This window comes from Carya illinoinensis, chromosome 11, assembly GCF_018687715.1.
Source record: "Carya illinoinensis cultivar Pawnee chromosome 11, C.illinoinensisPawnee_v1, whole genome shotgun sequence".
Lineage (NCBI taxonomy): Eukaryota > Viridiplantae > Streptophyta > Magnoliopsida > Fagales > Juglandaceae > Carya > Carya illinoinensis.
The window spans coordinates 12,695,144-12,718,676 of record NC_056762.1 but is presented as its reverse complement, the minus strand read 5'-3'; the positions used below and the strand labels follow the sequence as shown (position 1 = coordinate 12,718,676).

The 23,533-nt window shown below is 36.4% G+C and overlaps 1 protein-coding gene and 1 non-coding gene across 4 annotated transcripts; one reads left to right on the top strand and one right to left on the bottom strand.

Annotated features, from left to right (window-relative positions):
• The first annotated feature begins 2,652 nt into the window (after nucleotides 1-2,652).
• Nucleotides 2,653-21,342, top strand: LOC122281370 (putative rRNA methylase YtqB). 3 transcript variants are annotated; one of them, XM_043092796.1, is made up of 6 exons: nucleotides 2,654-2,983; nucleotides 3,518-3,581; nucleotides 5,075-5,267; nucleotides 6,816-6,889; nucleotides 18,110-18,265; nucleotides 21,055-21,342. In XM_043092796.1, the coding sequence occupies exons 1-6, from the start codon at nucleotides 2,770-2,772 to the stop codon at nucleotides 21,176-21,178; spliced, it is 825 nt and encodes a 274-aa protein (XP_042948730.1). In that variant the 5' UTR covers nucleotides 2,654-2,769; the 3' UTR covers nucleotides 21,179-21,342. The 3 variants fall into 3 exon arrangements, with proteins under 3 accessions (XP_042948731.1, XP_042948730.1, XP_042948732.1); XM_043092797.1 differs by lacking the exons at nucleotides 18,110-18,265; nucleotides 21,055-21,342 and adding an exon at nucleotides 10,339-10,724 and having other exon boundaries at nucleotides 2,653-2,983; XM_043092798.1 differs by lacking the exon at nucleotides 18,110-18,265 and having other exon boundaries at nucleotides 2,655-2,983.
• Nucleotides 21,343-22,016: 674 nt separating this feature from the next.
• On the bottom strand, nucleotides 22,017-22,089 carry TRNAR-CCG. Its single transcript has one exon. It is a non-coding gene; the product is annotated as a tRNA-Arg (tRNA).
• Nucleotides 22,090-23,533: the final 1,444 nt, after the last annotated feature.

Genomic DNA, 23,533 nt, shown 5'->3' with positions numbered 1-23,533 from the left:
GGTCATTTTTTGCCTCTAGCTCACCCATACATAGCATCTAAAGTGGCAGAAGTATTCTTCTCTGGAGTGTTCAAGCTTCATGATTTGTCTAAGACCATAGTGTCTGATAGAGATGTAGTGTTCACTAGTTCTTTTTTTAAAGAACTTTTCAGATTGCAAGGTACTACTTTGGCAATGAGTTCAACCTACCATCTCCAATCTGATGGTCAAGCTGAAGTTTTGAATAAATCTATTGAAGCCTACTTAAGAGCTTGCTGTGGCTCGAAACCAAAGAGTTGAATCACTTGGTTCCCTATCGCAAAGTGGTGTCACAGCACTACTATGCATTCTTCTACTGGGTTTTCACCCTTTCATGCCTTATATGGCATGCCCCTTCCAAAGTTGTTGTCTTATGTGCTTGGCATTATTGCCAATGCTGCTGATTATCAACATTTGAAGACAAGGGAATAAGTTTTGTGCTTATTAAAAGAGAATTTGAGAAAGGCACAAGATAGAATGAAAGTAAATGTAGATAAAAAGAGTTCTAAGAGAGTCCTTCAGGTTGGAGATTGGGTATCTCTTAAATTACAACCCTATAGACAGAAATCTGTTGCTATGAGACATAATATGAAGCTTGCCCCAAGATATTATGGTCCTTTCGAGGTCCTTCAGAAAGTTGGCACAGTTGCTTATAAGTTGAATCTACTAGATTCATCAAAAATTCACTATGTCTTCCATGTATCATGTCTGAAAAAAAAATTGGGGACTAAATTTCCCCTTTGCTTACTCTTCCTCCGGTTGATAATGAAGGTTATATTCAACCTGAACCCGAGAAGATTATAGGTAGAATGATGAAAAAGGTGGGGAATTATGCTGTTACAGAGGTATTGATTAAGTGGGTGGGAGCTAATATTGAAGGTAGCTCTTGGTAGTTGTTGCATAAGCTTAGACTTTTGTATCCTCATTTGATAGGCACAATTTTGTAATGGTCACGAGTGCCTTGGGTTTAAGCTTGAAGAAGTGGAGATTGTCACGAGTGCTTGGAGCCAAGGTTTGAAGAGGAAATTGGCTGAGTGTTGATTGGTCTGTGTGGGTGTGGAGTAACAAGTGTAGTGCAGTAGCTTGGCTGAAGAAGGAGTAACAAACTTAACAACTTTTGGTGAGGAAATAGATCGAGGCGTAACGTCCTATAGTTAGGAAAGCTTTTTAATGAAATTATGAGTTTTGATAAGAATGTTAGGAAAGCTTTTTAATGAAATTATGAGTTTTAAGTGCAAGAGTTAATGTGCGTTTAGAGTTTTAATTGTAGCATTTTATAATTTCAACATTCTGCTGAAATTATAAAAGTAGAAGCTACTCTTGTAAAAGTCATCTTGAATCATCTTGGAGAGTTTGAGTTTGGAGGTTGATGACTACTCGAAAGTTCTCTATCAAGGTTCATAATGGAATCTTGCATTTGATCAATTTGTGTGTTCTTGTATTGGTTCTTGCTTATCAGTCTCTGTGTACAACTTCATCATTTGTGTGATTATTAGAGTTTTAAGTCAATGAAGAACTGAGTTGCTATTCTTGGCATCTAGATTGGTATTCTTGGTATCAAGAACATTACATAAGCCTATCATTATCCTTCGCGTAATTCATAACTCATTTTGAGCCATGTATGCCTTCTAAGTAAATTGCATTCGCGTAATATAGTTTAATTTATAAAATTAAAATTTTAAAAATTTATTTTTAAAATTAAATTATGTTTAAAAATTTTGTAGCAAAACTATTCAATTTTCTTGTCTTTCTTATTGTAGGCATTACAATACCTATGATTTATATAGGCAAAAATATGGTATAACATCCGAATAACATACATGCCAATGAGTCATGATGTGGTTATTGTTGACATTAGAGGAGAGATTTGGCCGGTTCAAATCGGAGAAATCGACTGAACTGGTCATTTTTTATCGATTCAGTCCAAATTATATAGGACCAAATTCATTCGGTTCAGTCCACGGTTCAATGATTTTTTACCCCAAACCAGACCGGACGTAATGAAATTTAATTTTTTTATTTATTTATATAAATAATTATTAATATATCACAATATTACATAAGTATTATATTCTTTAATGTATAACTATAATATATAGTATTAGTATATATTAACATATTATAAGAGTTATATTATAAATTATAGTATATGTATCAATTTATAATAGCGTTAGTATAGTTAACTTAATATATCAGTATTAAATCACTATAACTACATAAATTATTATTTAATATAGTATTACCAATTTAGTACTAACATATAGTATATTAGTAATACTACTAGTATAGTTATTAGTTATAGTATTAGAATTAAGTCTCACTATATATATTTAGATCAATATATTATTATATTCTTTAATGTATAACTATAATATATAATATTAGTAATGTATAATTATAATATATATATATTAATAATTGTATAATTTATTATGCAATTTTTATTTAATAAGTTACTTTATTTTAATTTATTATTTTAAATAATTTTTTTTATCAATCAATTTTAAAAAAATAAAATTAGACCGAAAGAACCGATTGGTCGGAATGTCCCGAATGAGACCGGACAGGCCCAATCTTAGACCGTTCTTTCCGGTCTAGGGTATAAAAACTCCGAACCGAATTGGTCCGGTCGTATCACAAAACTTTCCGAGACCGGACCGGACCTAACTGCCGATGTCTAGCAAGTCTAAAGACCGTATTGCTCCGAGCGCCAGGAAGCAACGTCGCCATACTCGCGCGTGAGAGGGAGAGATGTTATCGCTGAGAGGCTCATCACGTTCTTCTGCCATCTTGAAACCCCTATTAGCTTTCCAACGGAAACCCGTACTTATTTCTCCACGAAACCTCTCGCGTGGTAGTCCTAGAAGAAACCTCTGTTTCAGCTTGAAGCCGAGTGACCGAAATGGACTCGCCTCTGCCTCTTCAACTTCTGAAACTTATGTCCTCGATGATACTCCTATGTCTGGTATCAATCCTCCCCGCCTTTCACCCATAAGCATTAAGTTTCTCGGGTCATATGTAACAAGAATTATTTTCCTCTTTCCCACATTTTCTCAAAAACCAAACAGAACAGTAGCTGTGGTGGGTTGGGTTTCGTGTCTGAATTCAAAGTTTTATTCTGTTCTGATGGATTTATCTATGAAAATAAACTTATAAAATCTTTGATTGATTATAAATTTGCTAGTTTTCTTAATTATACCAATAAATCCGAGTGTGCGAGCGTGCGCACTTGAATGTCCGCGTGTGGTGGCTATGTTATTTTGTTTTTTTAATAAGTAATAAAATAAACTCGCATAGCACACATGTATCTACATGTGAGTTTATATATACATGTACTGTGTCTGGGTGTGGTTGTCTATAACTCTATATAAATAATACATGTATGTGTGTGTGTGTGTGATTGGTATATGGCATAATTACCACAACTTATAAATATCTGAAGTTATGGTTTTTTATTGCTGAATCTTATATTCCCACATTGTGAATGCTTTGATATTAGGAATGGAGGATGTTCTAGTGAGCTATATATTTGGCAAGAAGAGGGCGACAGAAGTTGCTCACTCGTAAGTACTTGACAATCGAGTTCCTCCAGATATGTCTTGTATCCATTTTTATTAACAAAATTTTTAAAGATTTTGATTCTTGCGATTATCTACCCTTATTTGTTCTGGTGAAGGCCTACTGGAGTTTAATTCTTTCTTCCTTTACAAAAGTGAAATTTTATATGTGTTTATTCTCAATGCAACAATGGTGCATTACTGCAGTAATGACTAGTGATAAAAGTATGCAGTTATAGGACTTATATTTTCAAATGCCGTGTATGTAATTGTTTTATATGATGCAAGGGATGGCCGGTGAAGACATATGAATGATGAGCTTAAAATTCACCCATATTGCAATCCACCTTGATGTTACCTGTATGAACATTGTGTTTAAGACCAAGAGATTATATCATATAGCACTGGAGATTTTCACTGATAATACAGAGCAATAAGGCCATTTTATTAATCAGTAAATAAGAATTTTATTGATGATAATAGGCATAGCGCAAGTACAAGGACATATACAAGAGAGACACCTAAGCATGATTATCATGGGAATGGGCCAAAAATCATGCTGGCTAACTCTGAAATTTCATTTTTATTGATTGTTAGCATTGTAGTAGGAGCAAACTAAGCAAAATTAATATTTAAGGGGCCCAATCTAAATACAGGTGACGAGGGATTCCTTTTTCTTTTTGTTAATGATAAATTGCAGCTTTGGCCTTACAATTTAGAGCTGATGCCTCGGGTTTTCTTTGGGGTGTGCGTCTGTGTGTAAGGTGTTCCTGTGCTTGTATGCACATATGTATTTGTGTATAAAGTTGTTTTGGTATAAGACAACTTACCATGACTTTCTTTTTAAGAAGCATAGTTTGGAATTAGCCACTATCAATGCTTGATACTCTTTCAGTTGATCTACAGTTGTTTGTTGAGATGCTTTCCTTTCATTCCATACTTGTCCAACTTCCTATCTCATCAGTAATTTGGTCATCTTTAATAGGAGAATCTGTTCTATCAGTTCTCTGTGATTTGACTACACATGCTAAGTGTTGCTTCTTGTTATCGGCACATCAATGGTTAATTGGTTATATATATGAATTCTACATCAGATCCTTTGCTGAGAAACTTAAAGTAGCTCTCTTACTTTTGCAAAGTATATGCATTCTGAATTCTATAAACTTTTATTTAATGAATGAGCCCATGTGCTACTTGTGTTTGGTTCGTTCAAAATATGAGCTTGTGTTATGTAATTGGTTTGGCATTTGTTACATTGAGCTTGTATGGGCTCAATATGAGTCATTTAAAATTGGGATTCGACAATTTAACACTCCCCCCCCCCGGCCCCCTGCGGCGCCTTTGATAAGCTTTTCCTTTATGGTAAATGGTAACCCGGCAGGATATTTTGTAATTAACCTTGACCATCTCTAGATTGGTTCACTTGTATATATACGTTTGCTTATTATTCAGTGCAAGCCTATTCTGACTTCTGATCTTCTATTGCCTCTGTATACCAGGGTATGGAAACATGTTGTCAAGAAAGGGGACACAGTCATTGATGCCACTTGTGGCAATGGCTATGATACCTTAGCATTGCTCAAAATGGTTTCTGATGAATTAGGTAGGGGATGTGTTTATGCCATGGATGTTCAGAAGGATGCTTTAGTAAACACTAATACTTTGTTGGAAGAGTCCGTCAATGCAAATGAGGTGCCCCAATTTTGCACTTTCAGTTACCTTTTACTTTGGATTCTTCAAGGAATGCAAAAGATAAAAAATTTTGTAACTCAAGAGATTTCACCCTACTAATTTTGCACAATTAAGTGAAACTATTTTGCAATAATCCATTTTCAGTTCTAACATATAGCGGTACTTGAACTAAACTGCCATGGCTGTCTAATCATTTGTTTTTTGTTTTTATAAGTTACTGTGGCTCTCTAATCTTAAAACCCAGAAATACAGAGTTGGAAATGTTTTAGTCCTTATCACTTGGAGTCTTGCCTAAGCATGTAAATATGGACTGCCATTGTTGTAGTTAACAAAATGTTATATATAAAGTGAGATTACCATAAATTTATGACTTATACCTAAAAGAAATGCCAAATAGACGGTAAGCTCTGTTAGGGTTGGAGTCCAGGGACTGACTTTGGTGCTTTTAGAAATGCTGGTACAGACAGCCTGCTATAGAGTTACTAATTTATTTTAGATGAGAGGATTCTCTTTTCTTGGCATTAAAGTTAGGTTCCTAGATCTGATTTCTAACATGTTCAACCCGTGGTCTGCATCTAGGTGGAATACATGCTATCAATCGCTAGATACAAATATATATATATATATTATATGATAGTTATATTCATGTAACGACCCAAATAATGTTTGACAACTATGTTTATACTCCAAAAGAACTATTAAAGTTACAATTGGACTCCATGGAATCATTATGGATCCCCAAAACTTCTCCCTCCTAGGCAATGTGTGATCCCATTCACCACGCTCTTTTAGTCAATTCGAGGTATTATAATTTGGCTTCTTTTAAAAGTTTTGATAGCCAATTGATTGGAAGTAAACTCACAGAATTACTTGCAGTTTCATTGGTTAAAATTGCATGTCATTGGATTCCTGATAGTCTTAACCAACTGCTTGCAAACTCCTGTAATTCTTTTACTTGAATTTAATCAAACATGAAACTAAGCAAACGTCCCAACCCTAAAGAGAAAGGAAAACAAATTAAAAACAGCCCACCCACACTTGTTAGTGCACAGGTTGGTCTTTATCTACCACTTAACTGGTAATTTCAGAGTCCACTTGAGGATGAGGAAAGAAATAGCCTTTATATGTTAGCATTTTCAATATTTAGTAGAGGTCTGAGCCCTTTTATTGATTGTCTAGAAAAGTAAAGAAAGATCTATCTATGTATAATGGGAAAACGGTAAAAAGAAAATTGAAGCTGTATTCTTGATAATATAGATACAAATATGATTCCAAATGCTCCTTAGACTCTCTAGGATTTTATATTGTTTTTTAATTTCTGTACCTATAGTGAACTTTTATGTGTCTAATATCTATAGACGCCAAAGATAACACATAAATACTATTGGTCCTATCATTACTGCTGAAATGCTCGGTTTTTTTTGCACTACATCCATATGTAATCATGTATTGTCTTTTGGAATTGGGAACATGGTGTAGGGTTTTGAAGTTGTTTTCGTAAGATTAGAAAAGTCGGTGCAATTGCTTATGAGTTGCAAATGTATGCAGAGAGACCTTGTCAAGCTCCTGCCTATATGCCACAGTGAACTGGACAAAGTTATTCCAGAGAAGGCCTCCGTGAGGTGCTCCCTACAACTTGATACTTGTTCTGATTGGTCTGTGTTTTGAAGCAGAGGATCTATATGTAACATGAAAGCTATTTGACTTGACGAAATATGTGTTTACTTAAATGTATTTCTCAACCTATAAAATTCAATAAGCACAATGGTATCATCCTCCATGCCGCATCCAGTTGAGAGCTATTGTGATTTCTGTTCCAGCAGGCTAAAACCTCCACCACCCTCTTAGGCATAACCCAACTCAGCCCAGCTCTACAAAGAATACCAACCCATAGCTCTGCCTAGTTTCATTTGTTTCAATAAAGTTTATTACTTATCAAATAAATAAATAAATAAATAAACCTATAAAACTCAAGATACTCCAACTTTAAGCAACTGTGTTTGTCGAACAAACATGAGCAGAATAATTTAGCTGCAGTTTCTCACTCTAGGCCCTCTCACTTTGCCTTAGTAACCTTCAGAGATTACTTCTTGATATGGAATAGTCAAGGAACTAGAACTAAGGGTCCTGGAATTCTGAAAGAAATTTTTTCAAACAGTTTTGTCTCTTTGCTGGGAAAATACACATTAGTATAGCCTATCAGCATACATCTAATAGGGGTGTTCAACTAGCCAGAGATGTCAATTGCATTTTTCAAGGTATCAGAAACCCTGGAGGTCACTAATATTCTTGTTGATACTGGTACTTATATAGTTTAAGCCATGTTTCAACATCCTATGTCAGATCTTTTATCAGTGGTCGTACTTAAACATGTTAAAATTGTTCTAGGGTAACTCTTAAAAAGAAAACTGAATGTATTACCATTCGATTTTAATGGTGCTAAGCATGCATATCCCTGACCCATTTTTTAAGAAATTTCTAAGAGATTCCTTTATATTCCTTTTTGATGCAACTTACTTTACTGCTATGATGGTACTATTAGGCTTTATCATCAATGACATTTTATCTTCAGGCTCTTAAGACTGGCAAAACATTATAGTTTCCCAAGCGTGGTCCAAATATCAATATCAACTAGCACATTAGCTACCTCCACAAATAGTGCCCCAGATCTTACGACCAATTGCATGTACATTTGGTCAATTTAGATGTCCTAGGCATTCATGATTTATGATCTGTGGTGGAAGTTTTCTTTTTTTTGAAAAATAAGAAATTTATTAAAAACCACGTAATTAGGCATAGCCCAAGTACACAAGAGAAAACACTAAGTACAAACTAAAGCTGAAAAACAGCACGAAAGTCATTGTGTTGGAGGGTATGGTTGTAACTAATGTATATAAGGGTGTTAGTGTCATTTGTGTACTGTATATATAAGCTTAAAGATCAATAAAATATCTAAGTGTAATTTCTCTCAATATCGACTACATGGTATCAGAGCACTCTGCATAGTCGGTTGGTAGTGTTGTGTGACAAATTTTTACTTTTTTCAACGCGTTTCATGATTAGTGGTTGTTAGTGGTGGCTGGTGGTGGTTAGTGGTGCTGTGTGGAATCACCGTAGCCGTCTGTGGTGTTTTCTGGTGGTGTCGTCTTCGGCATTGGTGGCAGGGAGTGGAATAAGCCCATTTTCAACGTGTTTCCAGTGATTTCAAGTGTTAAAGTCATCGGAATACACTTCACCGGCGTTTTCTGTGCATTCCGGTGTATTTTCCGTCGTCATCGGCTGCCGGAGCAACCGTATATCGTCGGCGAGGAGCTCGGCTTGGGGTGTTTGGCTGCAGGTCTCAACAAAACCCGTTCTAGACTGGGTATGCCTCAAACCTGCAATAGGAACTTATTCCTATTCAAAATAAGCCCTGTTTGGTAATGGATATAAGGTAAGCTTATTCTCGGTTAGGGATAGCATAATCCTTTTTTGGTCGGCAGTGAACCCGGTACAAGCCGAAACCCGAAATATCCCGAAACTGTCCGGTTCAGACCCGAAACATTCCGGTTCAAACCCGAAACAGGACGGTTCAGGCCCGAAACATACCGGTTCAGACCCGATATTTGCTTATTTCGACCGGTTCAAATTAGTTTCACACGATATAGGCCCGAAGTTTGGGTTTTTAATCTGGATTTGTACTTTTCCAGCGTGCTTTTTCCAATTTCTCATCCATATTTCATGTTTTTATGTGAAATCTTTTCTTCTAAAGTGAATTGTTGTGATATTTTTGTTTTCCATGGATACTAAATTTGAGTCAATGTCTCTTGCACCAAATGTTAGTATGCCTATGACTTCGGTGAAGTTAAATGGAAAAAATTATATGTTGTGGTCAAGATCTGTTGAAATGTTTTTGAAAGGCAAAGGTCTTCGTCATACTCATTTGGTTGATCCAGTTCCTAATTCGACTAGTTCTACCTTTGCCCAATGAGAGCAAGAAGATGCTCAAATATTGTCTTTGATGTTGACCAGTATTGAGCCTAATATTTGTACAAGCTTAATACATTTTGATACCGCTCAAGAGGTGTGGAGGCATCTCAAACAAATGTATTCGGGTGTTGAAAACATAACTCGTATTTATGAGTTGTGTAAACAATTTTTCGCATTGGAACAAAGTGTTTTGAGCCTGGAAGAATATTACTCTCAAGTGATGAGCATATGTGAAGAGCTAAAAATGTATCAACCTATCACTTCTGATGTTCCAAGTATGCTGAAACAACGGGAAGATTTTAATGTTGTTCGCTTTCTTGTTGCTTTAAAACTTGAGTATGAGTCAGTGCGTTCTCAAATCTTGGCAAGTCCACAGCTTCCCTCATTTCCTGATGTATTCTCCCAACTTCAGTTAGCTACATTGTCTTCTGATCAAAGTAATGAGAGATCTGCTTTAGTTGCCTCCTATGTTGCTCCTGCTGGGCGTGGAGGTCGAAGTGGTAGAAGCGCACGTGGAGGTGCACGTGGGGGACGTGATAATCGTACTTGAGATCGTGAATCTCGTAAGTGCACCCATTGTGGTTGCACTAACCACTCAGTGGATTATTGTTGGGATCTACATGGTAGACCATTTGGATCCGCTAATCAAGCCACTTTTCAAGATGATCTACCATCAACGAGTTCCAACCTAACTCCAGAGATGATTAGCATATCCAAGGATGAGTATGATCAACTTTTGGGTCGCACACAGACGGCTTCATCTTCCATAGCTACTCGTGCCCATTCAGGTACAACGTCCGCATGTCTTGTCTTATCTCCTCAACATCCATGGATCATCGATTCAGAAGCCAACGAACACTTGACCGGTTTGTCTTATTCCTTGTCTAAGTTAGATAATATGAAATCTCCAAAGAGTGTCACTCTTGCTAATGGTTCTCTTGCTAAAGTTACAGGCATTGGATCCACTAATCTCACCGATTCTATATCCTTGTCATTTGTTTTATACGCTCCTAGTTTTCCCTTTAGTTTACTATCCATTAGTAAAATTACTCAAACTCTTCAATGTTCCGTAACCTTTTATCCATCTGTATGTATCTTTCAGGATCTCAAGACGGGGAAGAAGATTGGTACGGGGCATGAAACTGGTGGTCTATATTACCTTGATGTTGAAGAGTCACCTACTCGAGCTCTCACAGCCTCATCATCTGCTTTTGAATGGCATTGTCGCCTTGGACACCCATCCCTTTCTCTTTTGAAACGCCAAGTTAGGAATCTTGGAAATGTGTCTCCCTTTTCTTGTGAAGCATGTCAGCTTAGCAAACACCATTGTGTGTCTTTTGTACCTCGACTTGATAATCGAACTTCTATTCCTTTTAAATTGGTTCACTCTGATATATGGGGACCAATTAACATTGTATCAAACAAGTTTCAGTATTTTGTTACATTTGTTGATGACTACTCTCGAATGACATGGTTGTTTTTTATGAAGGCGCGATCTGAACTTTTTTCCATATTCAAAGTCTTCCGGAAAGAAATTAAAACTCAATTTAGACAAAAAGTTCAAATCTTGCATTCTGACAATGCTAAAGAGTATCAATCTAATTCCTTTACTACTTACTTAAGTAATAAAGGAATTGTCCATCAAACTTCATGTTCTTATACACACCAACAAAATGGGGTGGCTGAACGCAAAAATTGCCATTTGTTAGATGTAACCCGAGCTCTTTTTCTGCACATGCATGTTCCTAAACACTTTTGGAGTGATGATGTTCTTACTGCATGTTACCTTATTAACCGTATGTCCTCATCAGTCCTCAATGGTTCCTCTCCCTTCTCCATCTTGTACCCTTCTTCTTCACCTTTTTCTATCCCTCCAAAAATTTTTGGGTGTGTTTGCTATGTTCATAATCTTGGCTCAGGCTTTGATAAGCTTGATCCACGTGCTACTAAGTGTTTGTTTGTTGGTTATTCTCGGACTCAAAAAGGATATCGTTGCTATAGTCCTGCTCTTAGACGTTACTTCACTAGTGCTGATGTCACCTTCTTTGAGTCCACACCCTATTTCTCAGAAACATCTTCGGTTGGTGAGTGTGATCCTCTACCATTACCTACCCTTACTCTTTCTCCTGCTCACTCACCCAATTCTTCCCAACCCTCCTCAATGCCTTCCGTTGTTCCTTTACAGGTGTACTCGCAATGCTTGCGGCTCCTAGCTCTCATGCCTCCACCAACCTTGTCTCCATCTTCAGATCCTGAGTTATCTACTGCTTTAGACTCTCGACCTATTGCTCTCCAAAAAGGTACTCGCTCTTGTGTTACTCAACATCCGATTAGCCAGTATGTCCTTTCCATGCCTTATCTCCATCCTTCTCATGTTTTTCTTCTCAACTCTCAAAACTTTCTGTTCCTAAAACTGTTCAGGATGCTTTATCTGATTTGGAATGGAGGACTGCTATGGAAAATGAAATGGATGCTCTTCATCATAATGGGACATGGGATCTTGTCCCTTTACCACCTGGTAAACACCCGGTTGGTTGTAGATGGGTGTATACCATCAAATTTCACCCTGATGGTTCTATGGAACGCTTGAAAGCTCGCTTGGTTGCTAAGGGTTACACTCAAACTTATGGCATTGATTATGATGAGACTTTCTCCCCAGTTGCCAAAATTTTTTCTGTTCGAATATTGATCTCTCTTGCTGCTAATCTGGATTGGCCTTTATTTCAATTGGATGTTAAAAACGCATTCTTACATGGCGACTTAAATGAGGAAGTGTATACGGAGCAACCACCTGGGTTTGTTGCTCAGGGGGAGTATCGAGGTACTGTGTGCAAGTTAAAGAAGGCATTATATGGTTTGAAACAATCTCCTCGAGCATGGTTTGGAAGGTTCTCGAAAGCTGTATTGGCATTTGGTCTTCATAGATGCCAAACAGATCATTCGGTATTTCACCTACATAGTGATGCAGGTCATATCTTGTTAGTTGTATATGTGGATGACATTGTCATTACTGGAAGTGACTTGGTTGGAATTGCCAGGCTAAAACAATTCCTACATGATCAGTTTCAGACAAAAGACTTGGGCAAACTTAGATACTTTCTTGGAATTGAAGTTGGTAGATCGAAGAAAGGTATTAACCTATCTCAAAGAAAATATGCACTTGACCTTCTGGAGAAACTGGCATGTTGGGTGCACGGCCCATTGACACACCTATGGATCCAAATCGTAAACTCTTGAAAGATGAAGGGGAGTTGTTTGGAGATCCAGGTCGGTATCACAGACTAGTTGGTAAATTGAATTATCTTACTATTACTAGACCTGATATCTCTTATGCAGTGAGTGTAGTGAGTCAATTTCTACAAATGCCCAGGGTCTCACATTGGGATGCTATAATTCATATTCTTCGTTACCTTAAACGGGCTCCTGGTATTGGATTGTTGTATAGATCAAATGGACATTTTAGAATTGAAGCTTTTTCAGATGTTGATTGGGCTGGATCTCCTTCAGATAGAAGATAAACTACTGGATATTGTACCTTTGTGGGTGGTAACTTGGTTATGTGGAAGAGTAAGAAGCAAACAGTAGTAGCTCGGTCTAGTGCAGAAGCTGAATACAGAGCAATGACTCACACAACTAGTGAGCTGACATGGTTGCAACACTTTCTCCAAGAGATTGGGTTTCCAGCTCCTGTCCCTCTTCAATCACTTTGTGATAACCAAACTGCAGTGCATATTGCATCTAATCCTGTTTTCCATGAGATGACTAAACACATTGAGATTGATTGTCATTTCATTCGGGATAAAATACTAAGTGGTGACATTTCTACACCATTTGTGAAATCTGCTGATCAACTTGCAGATATATTTACCAAACCAGTGTGTTGTAAACGGTTAAAGCTTATTTGTTCCAAGCTAGGTTTATATGATATATATGCACCAGCTTGAGGGGGAGTGTTAGAGGGTATGGTTGTAACTAATGTATATAAGGGTGTTAGTGTCATTTGTGTACTATATATATAAGCTTAAAGATCAATAAAATATCTAAGTGTAATTTCTCTCAATATTGACTACAGGAACTAAATCCATCCATTACAATAACCAAAGCCCAAAGCAACAAGGTATGAAAAAAGAAAGCCCTAATCCCATCCACCAAGCGTTCTCTATTGTCGAAACAGCGACCATTCCTCTCATTCCAAATACACCACAGAAGACAAAGCGGAATCATCTTCCAAACAGCTGCTATTTGAAGATTTCTTTGAATCCCTCTCCAACAGGCCAAAAGATTCCCCACACTCATAGGCATCACCCAAGAAATGCCAAGCTTGACAAAGACCTTATCCCACAAAGCCCTCGACACATCACAATGAAGAAGAAGGTGATCCGCCGATTCTCCACACCTTTTGTACATAAAGCACCAATCCATTGCAACGATACCTTTCTCAGCTTATCAATAGTAAGGATTTTCCCATGAGAAGCCAACCACCCGAAGAATCAGACCTTGAGAGGCACTTTGCATCTCCAAATATTTTTCCAAGGGAAAAAATCACTAGAAGAATGTGGCACCAAGACTTTGTACAAAGATCTAACCAGAAATTTCTTATTACCAAGCTGAATCCAGATTAATCCATCCTCCCCTCCAGATTTTAAATTTAAGGCATAGAGAAAGCTGTAAAAATCAGTGATAGCCCCCACCTCCCAATCGTGGGCATTCTTAACAAAACTTATTGACCACTAAATAAAACCAGCAGTGTTGCTCATGCAATCAGATACAGAAGCGCCTTTATCTGAAGCAATTCTATAGAGGGAAGGGAAAGCAATCTTCAAGGCCACGTCTCCACACCATAAATCATGCCAAAAACTGATCCGGTTACCCCTACCCACTTCAAATCCCCAAACCTCCCGAATATCAAGGAGAACAAATCTTATCCTACTTGAGCAAGTGGAATTTCTTCTCATCCTCCAATCCACCCCATAAGAAGTCACGGAATATCCTTTCCATTCTATTAGCCACTCCTGCAGGCAAAGGAAATAAAGATAGGAAATAGGTTGGGATATTAGATTAAGTGCTCTTGATAAGGTGATTCTACCACTTTTGCACAAGTAGATCATTTTCCAGCCAGCAAACCTACATTCAATTTTCTTTAGCCTCATTTGTTTTCGTAGATGAGTTGAGATTAAAGTTGAAATTTAAATAAAATATTGTTAGAATATATTTTTTTAATATTATTTTTGTTTTGGGATTTGAAAAGGTTGAATTTTTTATTTTATATTATGTGGGGATTTGAAAAAGTTGTCATGATTAAATGAGATGAGTTGAGTTGGTTTGTGAAAACAAACCAGGCCTTTCACAAACCAGGCCTAAAACCCTGTCCCAAATTGCTTTTAATTTAAAAGGTGCCCCCAAGGGAAGACCCAGATATTTCATAGGCAAAGAAGAAAACTTACAACCTAATATATCAGTCAAATCCCCAAGATTATTGACCAAACCAACGAGGACTATTTCAGATTTAGACAAATTGACTTTTAAACCAGATACAGCTTCAAAACATAACAAAAGTGCCCTCAATGAACAGATCTAATCAGAATTTGGCTCACATAGGATCAAAGTATCATCTGCAAAAGGTAAATGAGAGAAATTAATGCTGCCTTGAACGGTACTGCCCACCGAGAAGCCCGAGATAAAATCCCTGTCCACCACTGCCTTCAACATTCTACTCAACACATCCATAACTAAAACAAAGAGAAAGGGGATAAAGGATCCCCTTGTCTTAGTCCTGTGAGCCGTTAAAAAAATTAAAAAAAAAAAACAGCTGGAGTACCATTGTCCAAAACTGAAAATCTAGCTGAAGAAATGCAATGCTTCATCCACTTACACCATTTTTCCCCAAAACCATGCCTACCAAGGATATATATAAAAAAATCTCATTTAACATAATCAAAAGCCTTCTCCATATCTAATTTGCAAAGGATTCCTAGAACCCCGCCTCTAATCCTACTCTCCAAGCATTCATTAGCTATGAGAATAGAGTTAAGAATTGTCTACCCTTGACAAAGGCATTTTGAGACTTTGTGATGATCTTCCCCGTAACCATACTCAGACTTTGTGGAAGTTTTTTTTATCAATTGCAATATTGGGTATCGTGAAAAGTTTTATTTGGACAACTAAAAAGGCATAGCCCAAGTACACAGGAATTATACAAATGTGGAAACCTAGTTACAATTCTGGAACTAGAAAAAGAAATAAGGAAATCATGGACACTAGTTCCATGAAATATAATGGCCGAAGCCCAAAGAAATAAAGTGTTAAAAGCAAACATATCTAAGTTCGTCCGCTAAGCATTTATTATCTTCAAAACACTGACCATTCCTCTCGAGCCAGATACACCACACAAGACATAAAGGGATCAGGTTCCCGCCGATGGCAATTGAGAGTTACCCCTAAGATCATTCAAACAAGCAAAAAGTTCCACCACCCTCCTTGTCGGCATCACCCATGCCACTCCAGTCCTATTAAAGACCTCATACCATAACATCCTTGCCATCTCAGAATGAAGTAACAAAGGATCCACCGATTTGCCACATTTTTTACATGTTGCACCAATACATAACAAGTAATCCATGCTTCCTAAAAATAAAAACTTCTTGTTTCCAGTGTGAATCGAGACCATCTTCTCCGCCTCAGCCTGGCCAATACTTGTATCATACAGCAAACTAAACAGATCAGAAATTGCTTACATTTCCCAATCATTTGCTGCTCTAGAAAAATGTACATTCTATTGAGGGGAAACCACTCTAGCAATCCAAAACATCTTCCACTAAAGCACCCTGATTCTAAGTGATACAAGAAGACCTGGAAAAGCAGCACTAAGCACTAAGGGTCCTACCACCAAACCATGAATTATGCCATTAACTATTCGTAGAGCCATCCCTAATGCAAAACAAGCATGTTTGGTGAACTCATCCCAACCACTCCTAATATTTTTTTAAAACCCCCACACCATGTGTACCTATAACCTCATTAGAACACCAACAACACCCAACCCACCCCCCCACAACCACCAACACACACACACATAAAAAGCACTCCCATATTTGGAATCAATCACAGCCCTCCACAAAGACTCACTTTCCTAATGATTCCTCCATAACCACTTCATAACTCCCAACCCTCCACACGACAGTGGGGTACATAACTTTTCCCAACTAACATAATAAACTTGGCTTCCGCCTCAATACCTCTCCACAAGAACTCTCAAAAAATATTTTCAGTCCGATTAGCCATGCCAACTGGTATAGGAAATAGTGAGAGAAAACATGTAGGGAGATTAGAAAGAGTGCTCTTGATTAAGGTGATTCTTCTGTTCTGATAGGTACAACCTCTTCCATTCCGCCAACCTTCTCTCAACCTTCTCTATCACCCGATTTTAAACTGCTCTTGCCTTAAAAACAGCCCCCAAAGGGAGACCAAGATCTCTTAGTGGCAATGAAGAAACCTGGCAACCTAGAATGTTTGCCAAGTGCTAATATTTCTTGGATTTTCCAAGAAATACCTTTTGGCAAGACAGCCCCAAAACAAAGCAAGTGTGCTCTCAATGTTTGCACCTGACCTGGATTCACATCACAAAAAAGTAACATATCATATGCAAACAAAAGGTGAGAAATATTAATCAATCCATTATAAGACCCACCCACCAAGAAACCTGCCAAGAAACCACCATTTATTGTAGCCCTCAGCATTTGGCCTAGTGCATCCATAGCTATGACAAAAAGGAAGGGAGACAACAAATCCCCTTGTCTCAAACCACGAGAACTATTAAAGAAGATCACGGGAGAGTTGTGTACTAACACTGATAATCGTGCTGTTGAAACGCGATGCGTACTCCACTTACACCACCTCCTCCCAAAGCCACATCTCCCTAGTCGGTAAAAATGAAAATCCCAACTGACATGATCAAAAGCCTTCTCCATGTCAAGCTCACATAAAATACCTAGCACTCCCTATTTAATTCTACTTTCCAAATATTCATTGGCTATTAATACTGAATCCAGAATTTGTCTCCTTTTAACGAAAGCATTATGAGATTTTGAAATAATCATCCCCATAACTGTGCTCAAACGGATGGCAAGAACTTTGGAAATGATTTTGTAAACCATGAAAACCCTTCACATCAAAAGCCCCCACCCTCTTTGGAATAAGTGCAATGAAGGTCGCATTTAGACTCTTTTCAAACTCCCAAAAGAATGCAATTCCTGAAACACTTTCATTATGTCTTCCTGTACAATGTCCCAACAAACCTGAAAAAATGTCATGGTTGAAGCCATCCAAAGCAGGAGTTCTATCCTTAAAACTTCTTTCTCCTCAAAAGGTCGTTCAAGCCATGTAACACTCAGAGTCAATGTTATCAAAAGCTAAACCATCAAGATCTGGCCTCCAAGGATACTGCTTCATATGGAGTTTCTAATAAAAGAAATTATTTATAATTTAAAGAAAACATTAATTATAGAAGAAATTAACAACACAATTTACTAGAAAGAAGAAATATGTACAACATCTAACGGCCATTTATTGTACTTCTTATTGTAGATGTATTAAGATATGATAATCAATTAAATTCTTCAATATCATGGATTCATATTGAGCCAAGCCATATCTTAGTTAATATTTCTGCATTTCATTAAGCCAATGGCTTTAGCTCGAATGCCACCTTCTGTGCCCATAAATATGAGTGGGAGGATGTGCTCGTGGTTGTGGACTCCAGACCCTATGAGTGTATCTGTTAATTTTCAATCAAAGACATATTTATGCATTTCATCAAGGAAAACAAGAAGACTGCTTTCAGAAAAGGCAGAATTTGATGACCTGGGTGGTTTTAGGCTTGTTGCTTTCAACTTAGGTTTCCTTCCTGGTGGTGACAAGGCAATAATCACAAAGCCAGAGACGACTTTACTTGCGCTGGAAGCTGCAAAAGAAAGTGTAATGCCAGGAGGGCTTATAAGCTTAGTGGTTTATGTGGGGCATCCCGGCGGATGGTAATACTTCTGCTCTGCTCAGCTCAATTCCTATTATTAATAGATGTACCTCTGCTTATATAGCTAGTTTACTGTTAATGATCCGTGTTTTGTCTTACTAATCAATCTGGTTAAGCCTTTAACACATTAAAGACTTGATTAGTACCATATTTGTTGTCATTTGGTAGAGTGAACAGATGAAATGAGGCTATTATGGCATGAATGGATTGTTATTCTAGTGGATTATTTAATGGTTACGCCTATCAGGAAAAAATATTTTTACCTATCGAAGTTAATGGTTACAATGGTGAAATAACAATTTGTTGAGTTGCATGGGGACCACGATTGGATCCTTTTTTCAGTAATTGATTTTATGCCTCCTTTTTGTGTGATTAGTAATCATCCAAATTACTCTGCACATGATTTCCTAGAGACTTTTTGTTCTATGTAGACCATAGGTTCTGTTCTCGAAGTTTATCCCACTACTTTATGGAAGGCTTTAGCCAACTTAATAGTATATAAAAAATCAAAGATCTGTAACCTTTAGGGCTTGATTTCTCAGTTTCTTAAACCACCCTTGGACTTTAAAAGCCAGGAACAAATGGATTTCTCAGTCTCTAAAATGCTTTAAAATTCGATTGTATTAATACCTATTTTCGGTATCTAGATCTCATGTGGGCATTAGAACTATGGAATTGTTGTTCACAGCATCTGTAATAGAAGGGGCTCTGTAATTCAGAGATAAGCACCCTAATTTCAGATCAATAAACATCAGCTTCCCTCTATTTACTGTAAAATAACAATGAGCTACAGGGCCTCCCCAAACTAGAAGGGGCACTGTAACTCACTCGCTAACTATTTGACTTTTGCTTTGAATGCGAGAGCAAATGGTTAAATAAAAAATATAAAAACCAAAACAATTTGCACAAAACCCAAAATGACACCTTTCACAAACCTTATTCAAATGACTTTTCACTGATACCTACCCACTTTCACAAACCCAATACCAAATGTATCTTGAAAAAAATGTCTACAAGCAATTTCTCTTCCTACTGACCCCCTTGTACAAAACCCAATACAAGAGACATCTTAAAATTTTGTTCAAGAATTCTTACTTATCAAAAATAAATAAAAAATTTGTTCAAGAATTCTCAAAAGTTACAGAAATTTTCACTTATGAAACATTCCCTCACTTTCCCCAACTGTCTCTTGCTCCCTTCTTTTTATTCTTCTCACTCTTTTCTCCCAATCCCTCTCCCTCTCTTGCTCAGGAAAAAAAATGTCCCCCTCTCCCACTCCAGTGGTTCTTCAGCATTTGAGTCATTCAGAGCTCTCTGTGGAGTACACTTCAAAAGTGAGTCTCTAAAATAGAGAGAGTGGAATTTTGTAGCTAAAACTTAGAGATAAGAGTATGGAAAGTATATTTTTCCTCGCACTGAAGAAGATTTTGACTAAGGAATGGAAAGCTTGCAAAATAGCCTCAATGGACTAATCCAGTAATCGGATAAGTAATTCATATTTTGAAAATACTCATGCATTCATCACTCCCTTGGGTCCATTCCTGCATCTTATTGAATGCACTAAATTATACCTTTTTACAAGTAATAAAATTTCCTTAAAAGAAGCAAAAGCGCAAGACTTCATTCTACTTTTTAAATTTATCTATAAGTGTATTTACTATTTAGGTTGTGATGGAAACCAGTTTTGGTCAATGAACCAGGCTGATATTTTATTTGTTAATTATTATTTTTGTTTCTACAGGCTAGGAATAAATCTCTAGATAGGCTAAAATATGAAATAAGAAGTAAAGGTTAATGTGATAAAAAAATAAATCATAAATAGAGTTTCGCTCCTACTGTAAATTTATCGTGCTGAACACGTGGCAAACTCCTATTGGAGGGTTTAAATCCTATAATAGCACCGCGTTAGAGGGGCTTTCGTGTAAAATTATGAAGTTTGGCAAGCTCTTATGATGCCAGTTAGAGGAAATGTTTTGTTTCAAACAAATTGTTGATAATTTCAATGTCCAGTAAGAGTATAGCCTGCAAGCATCATAGATTCAGTCTAGATTGACTTAGAATTCATGAAACCTGTGTTTTTTTCCCCCTTTTAGTGCCTTATTTCTGCATGCAATGAAAACAGTGAGGCAGTTTAAGTTCAAGTTCATAGTGGTTGTTTGGTAAGACATTACTGTTTGAATAATTTCATGGGCCATTTTAAGTTTTCTACTTCAGTTGGTAAACTGTGATTGGTCGGTGGAGATTCCAACTTAATTTAGTACACGTTTTACTGGATTTTTTGCAAACTCTTCTACCATTACTAAGTTGTAATCTGAGAGTTGCATAAGATTATTATCTTGGAGGTGGAATTTTATGTGGTCTTACATGGGTGTGATTCCATAGTTTGTAATTTATATAGAGGATGATCAATACTTTTTGTTATATATATACAACACGCACGCTATATATATATATATACACTTGCATTGCCTAGTCATTTCATATATTATTTTAGACTAACTTTTTGCCTAGTCATTTCATATATTATTTTAGACTAACTTTTTTGTACTGTTATAATTTATGACTTATGAGAAAATTAATATAACTTTTCCGTTTCGAATTTACATAAATACGCGCACACGCATATAGGAAGACGATGCATCTGTGTCTATGTATTTGTTTGCCCTCCCCATACAAAAAATTCTTTTTTCAGTAGCTGTTTTTAAGGCTTCGGTCCCTTCGGATCTGTTCTAGATAAATGTTTTAATAACCATTAACAGATATATCTTTGTTCTTTTTTCTGATATCCAGGCAGGAATGGGAGACAATTCAAGCATTTGCTTCTGGATTGCCAGTAGATGAATGGGTTTGCTGCAAGTTCCAGATATTGAACAAACCATGGGCTCCCATACCCGTTTTCTTATTCAAAAGATGATTCCCAGTTGCAATACTTTTTGTACTATTTTTTATTATCCTTTTTTCCCGACAAAACCAACTATCTTTACATGTAGATCAAGCTTTCGTATGGTAGAATTGCTTAAATCACAGGGCCTGTCTGCAGCCATTCGTTGCTATATAGTTATGATGTTCGTATTTACATATTACGTCTTCCTAAGTTGTGTGGAATGTGCATGCTAAAAGAAAGGAGACGGGCAGGCATATTGCTCATAGATAAACAGAACGTTATGGTTCTGTTTCATGCAAAATGGTTTATGTGGAATTAGTATTTTTGGCATTTTGTTAGTCAGTACTAATGGAACATTGAAATTTGAGGAAAAGGATAAATCAATAGAAAGAAAGTCGAGCATTATAATTTATGGGTTTGATCAATGTATACATATTAACTTTTTAGTTTTAAGAGATTTCATAAAAGTAAATCATAAATTGATACAGTTTTATATGATACGTTATATTTATTTTATTAATTTTCTAATATGACGTACTATATTAACTCACCTCAGTATTTCTAATTTACTTTATCTATAATTAAAGCATTTCTTTTAATATTTTGGATTTGCAAAAGTTATTTTTTTAAGAGTTAGAACTGAGCTATTTTCGTTGGAGGATCAAGTATGAGTATTTTTACTTTAAAATTATCCCTTGTTTTTAATAAAAATATAAATTTATATTTTTTTAATTTATGCGAAATATATTCTTGGTCTTGCATTAATTTTTGAGGTGAAGGTTGTAGCTGGAGGGACTGTGGAATACGGTAGCAGTGTGCGGTGCATTGCAAAGGAGAAGACAGAAAAACTTCAAATAGATAACATTAGCGATCGCGATGGGACTCGAACCCACAATCTCCCGCTCCGGAGGCGAGCGCCTTATCCATTAGGCCACGCGATCTTATGTAGTGTATTTTCTGTAATATAACTTCTTCTATCTCAATAATAATTTTCTAATATAAATATTGTACTTTGCTTTATTTTAATTGGCACTTTCATTTATTTTTTAAAAATTTTCAATATTAATAATTTATATTTTAGAAAAAGAACAAATAAAAGCCTTTACACTTTCTCTTCCGAAAAACGTATACTGTTAGGATTATCTTATATCTGTTTGGATAATGAAAGCATTTCATCTCATCTTATCTCTTCTTATCATTACAATTTTTTTAAATTTTCACATAAAATATAATAAACAATTCAGATTTTTCAAATCTTAAAATAATAATAATATTAAAAATTAATATTCTAACAATATTTTATTAAACTTTCAACTTTAATATAAAACCATCTCATCTCATATCACTATCCAAATTGCACCTAAGATGAACAAAACAATGTGTCAATCTACATGCATGAATCCACCGAACAATTGCAAAAGAATATAAGTCAACCCATAGTAGAGTACCACATATATAATTTCACATGCATATCATTACCACAAAAATAAATACTAAAATGTAGGTTAAGAAAATATCATAATTGTTGTGGAATTAATGAGAAGTAGTAAGAGAATTGAAAGATTGTAATATAAAGTTATCTTTTTAAGAGTTCAATATCATTCACTTCTAGTTTCTTATGTTGTACAAATGATTGTTAATACACCCTTTTATAAGCATAGGCATAGACTAGTACTTTTCTCTCTAGCTTTGCTTTGAGAGAATAGAGGTGGTGGTGAGTCCTTGTTTTTTCAACAGTGGTATTTCATAATCTATTCTTCAAACATTGGTGATCTTCTATTGTATTCCATTACAATGGATAGTCTGCAAAAATTATGGAGTAGTCTGCGATTGAGTGAAGAAGAGGATGATGCCATTGTGATTGAGGATGCTGCAGTGTCAAAGGTTAAAAAAATGGTGATTGTAGTTTGATTGACAAAATTTGAAGTGATAGACAGTTGGAAAAGCAAGTTGTGGAGTCTACCATGACAAAGATTTGGTGGCTTAGTAAACTAGCTGTGTTGAGGGAGGTTGGGAGAAGTATGTTTGTGATGATCTTTGCAACTTATGATTACAAACAAAGAATAGAAGGCGGGAGGCCATGGTTTTTTATGGTTAGTTTCTTGTCATCATTCCTTTTGATGGCCTCAAACTAGTATATGCACTGAAGTTTGATGTTGCTCCTTTTTTGGTGCAATTTCATAATCTACCTTTGTTTGGAATAAACAAAGATTGTAGTGAAAAGTTGGGCAGTTCAATAAGAGAGGTATAGGAGGTGGATGTTGATAAAGATGATGTACATTGAATGGTGTCAAAATTCTAATAGATTTGAAGAAACCTCTTGCTATAGAGACAAGACTTGTACACTGACTGGTGTCAAGGTTTGGAGTTCAGTGCAGTATGAAA

What these genes read in the sequence shown, in the direction of transcription:
- LOC122281370 (XM_043092796.1), top strand. Translation starts at nt 2,770, where the DNA reads ATGTTATCGCTGAGAGGCTCATCACGTTCTTCTGCCATCTTGAAACCC. An exon ending in GCGACAGAAGTTGCTCACTC is followed by an intron (nt 3,582 to 5,074) that starts GTAAGTACTTGA and finishes TCTGTATACCAG; the next exon opens with GGTATGGAAACATGTTGTCA. An exon ending in GTGGGGCATCCCGGCGGATG is followed by an intron (nt 18,266 to 21,054) that starts GTAATACTTCTG and finishes TCTGATATCCAG; the next exon opens with GCAGGAATGGGAGACAATTC.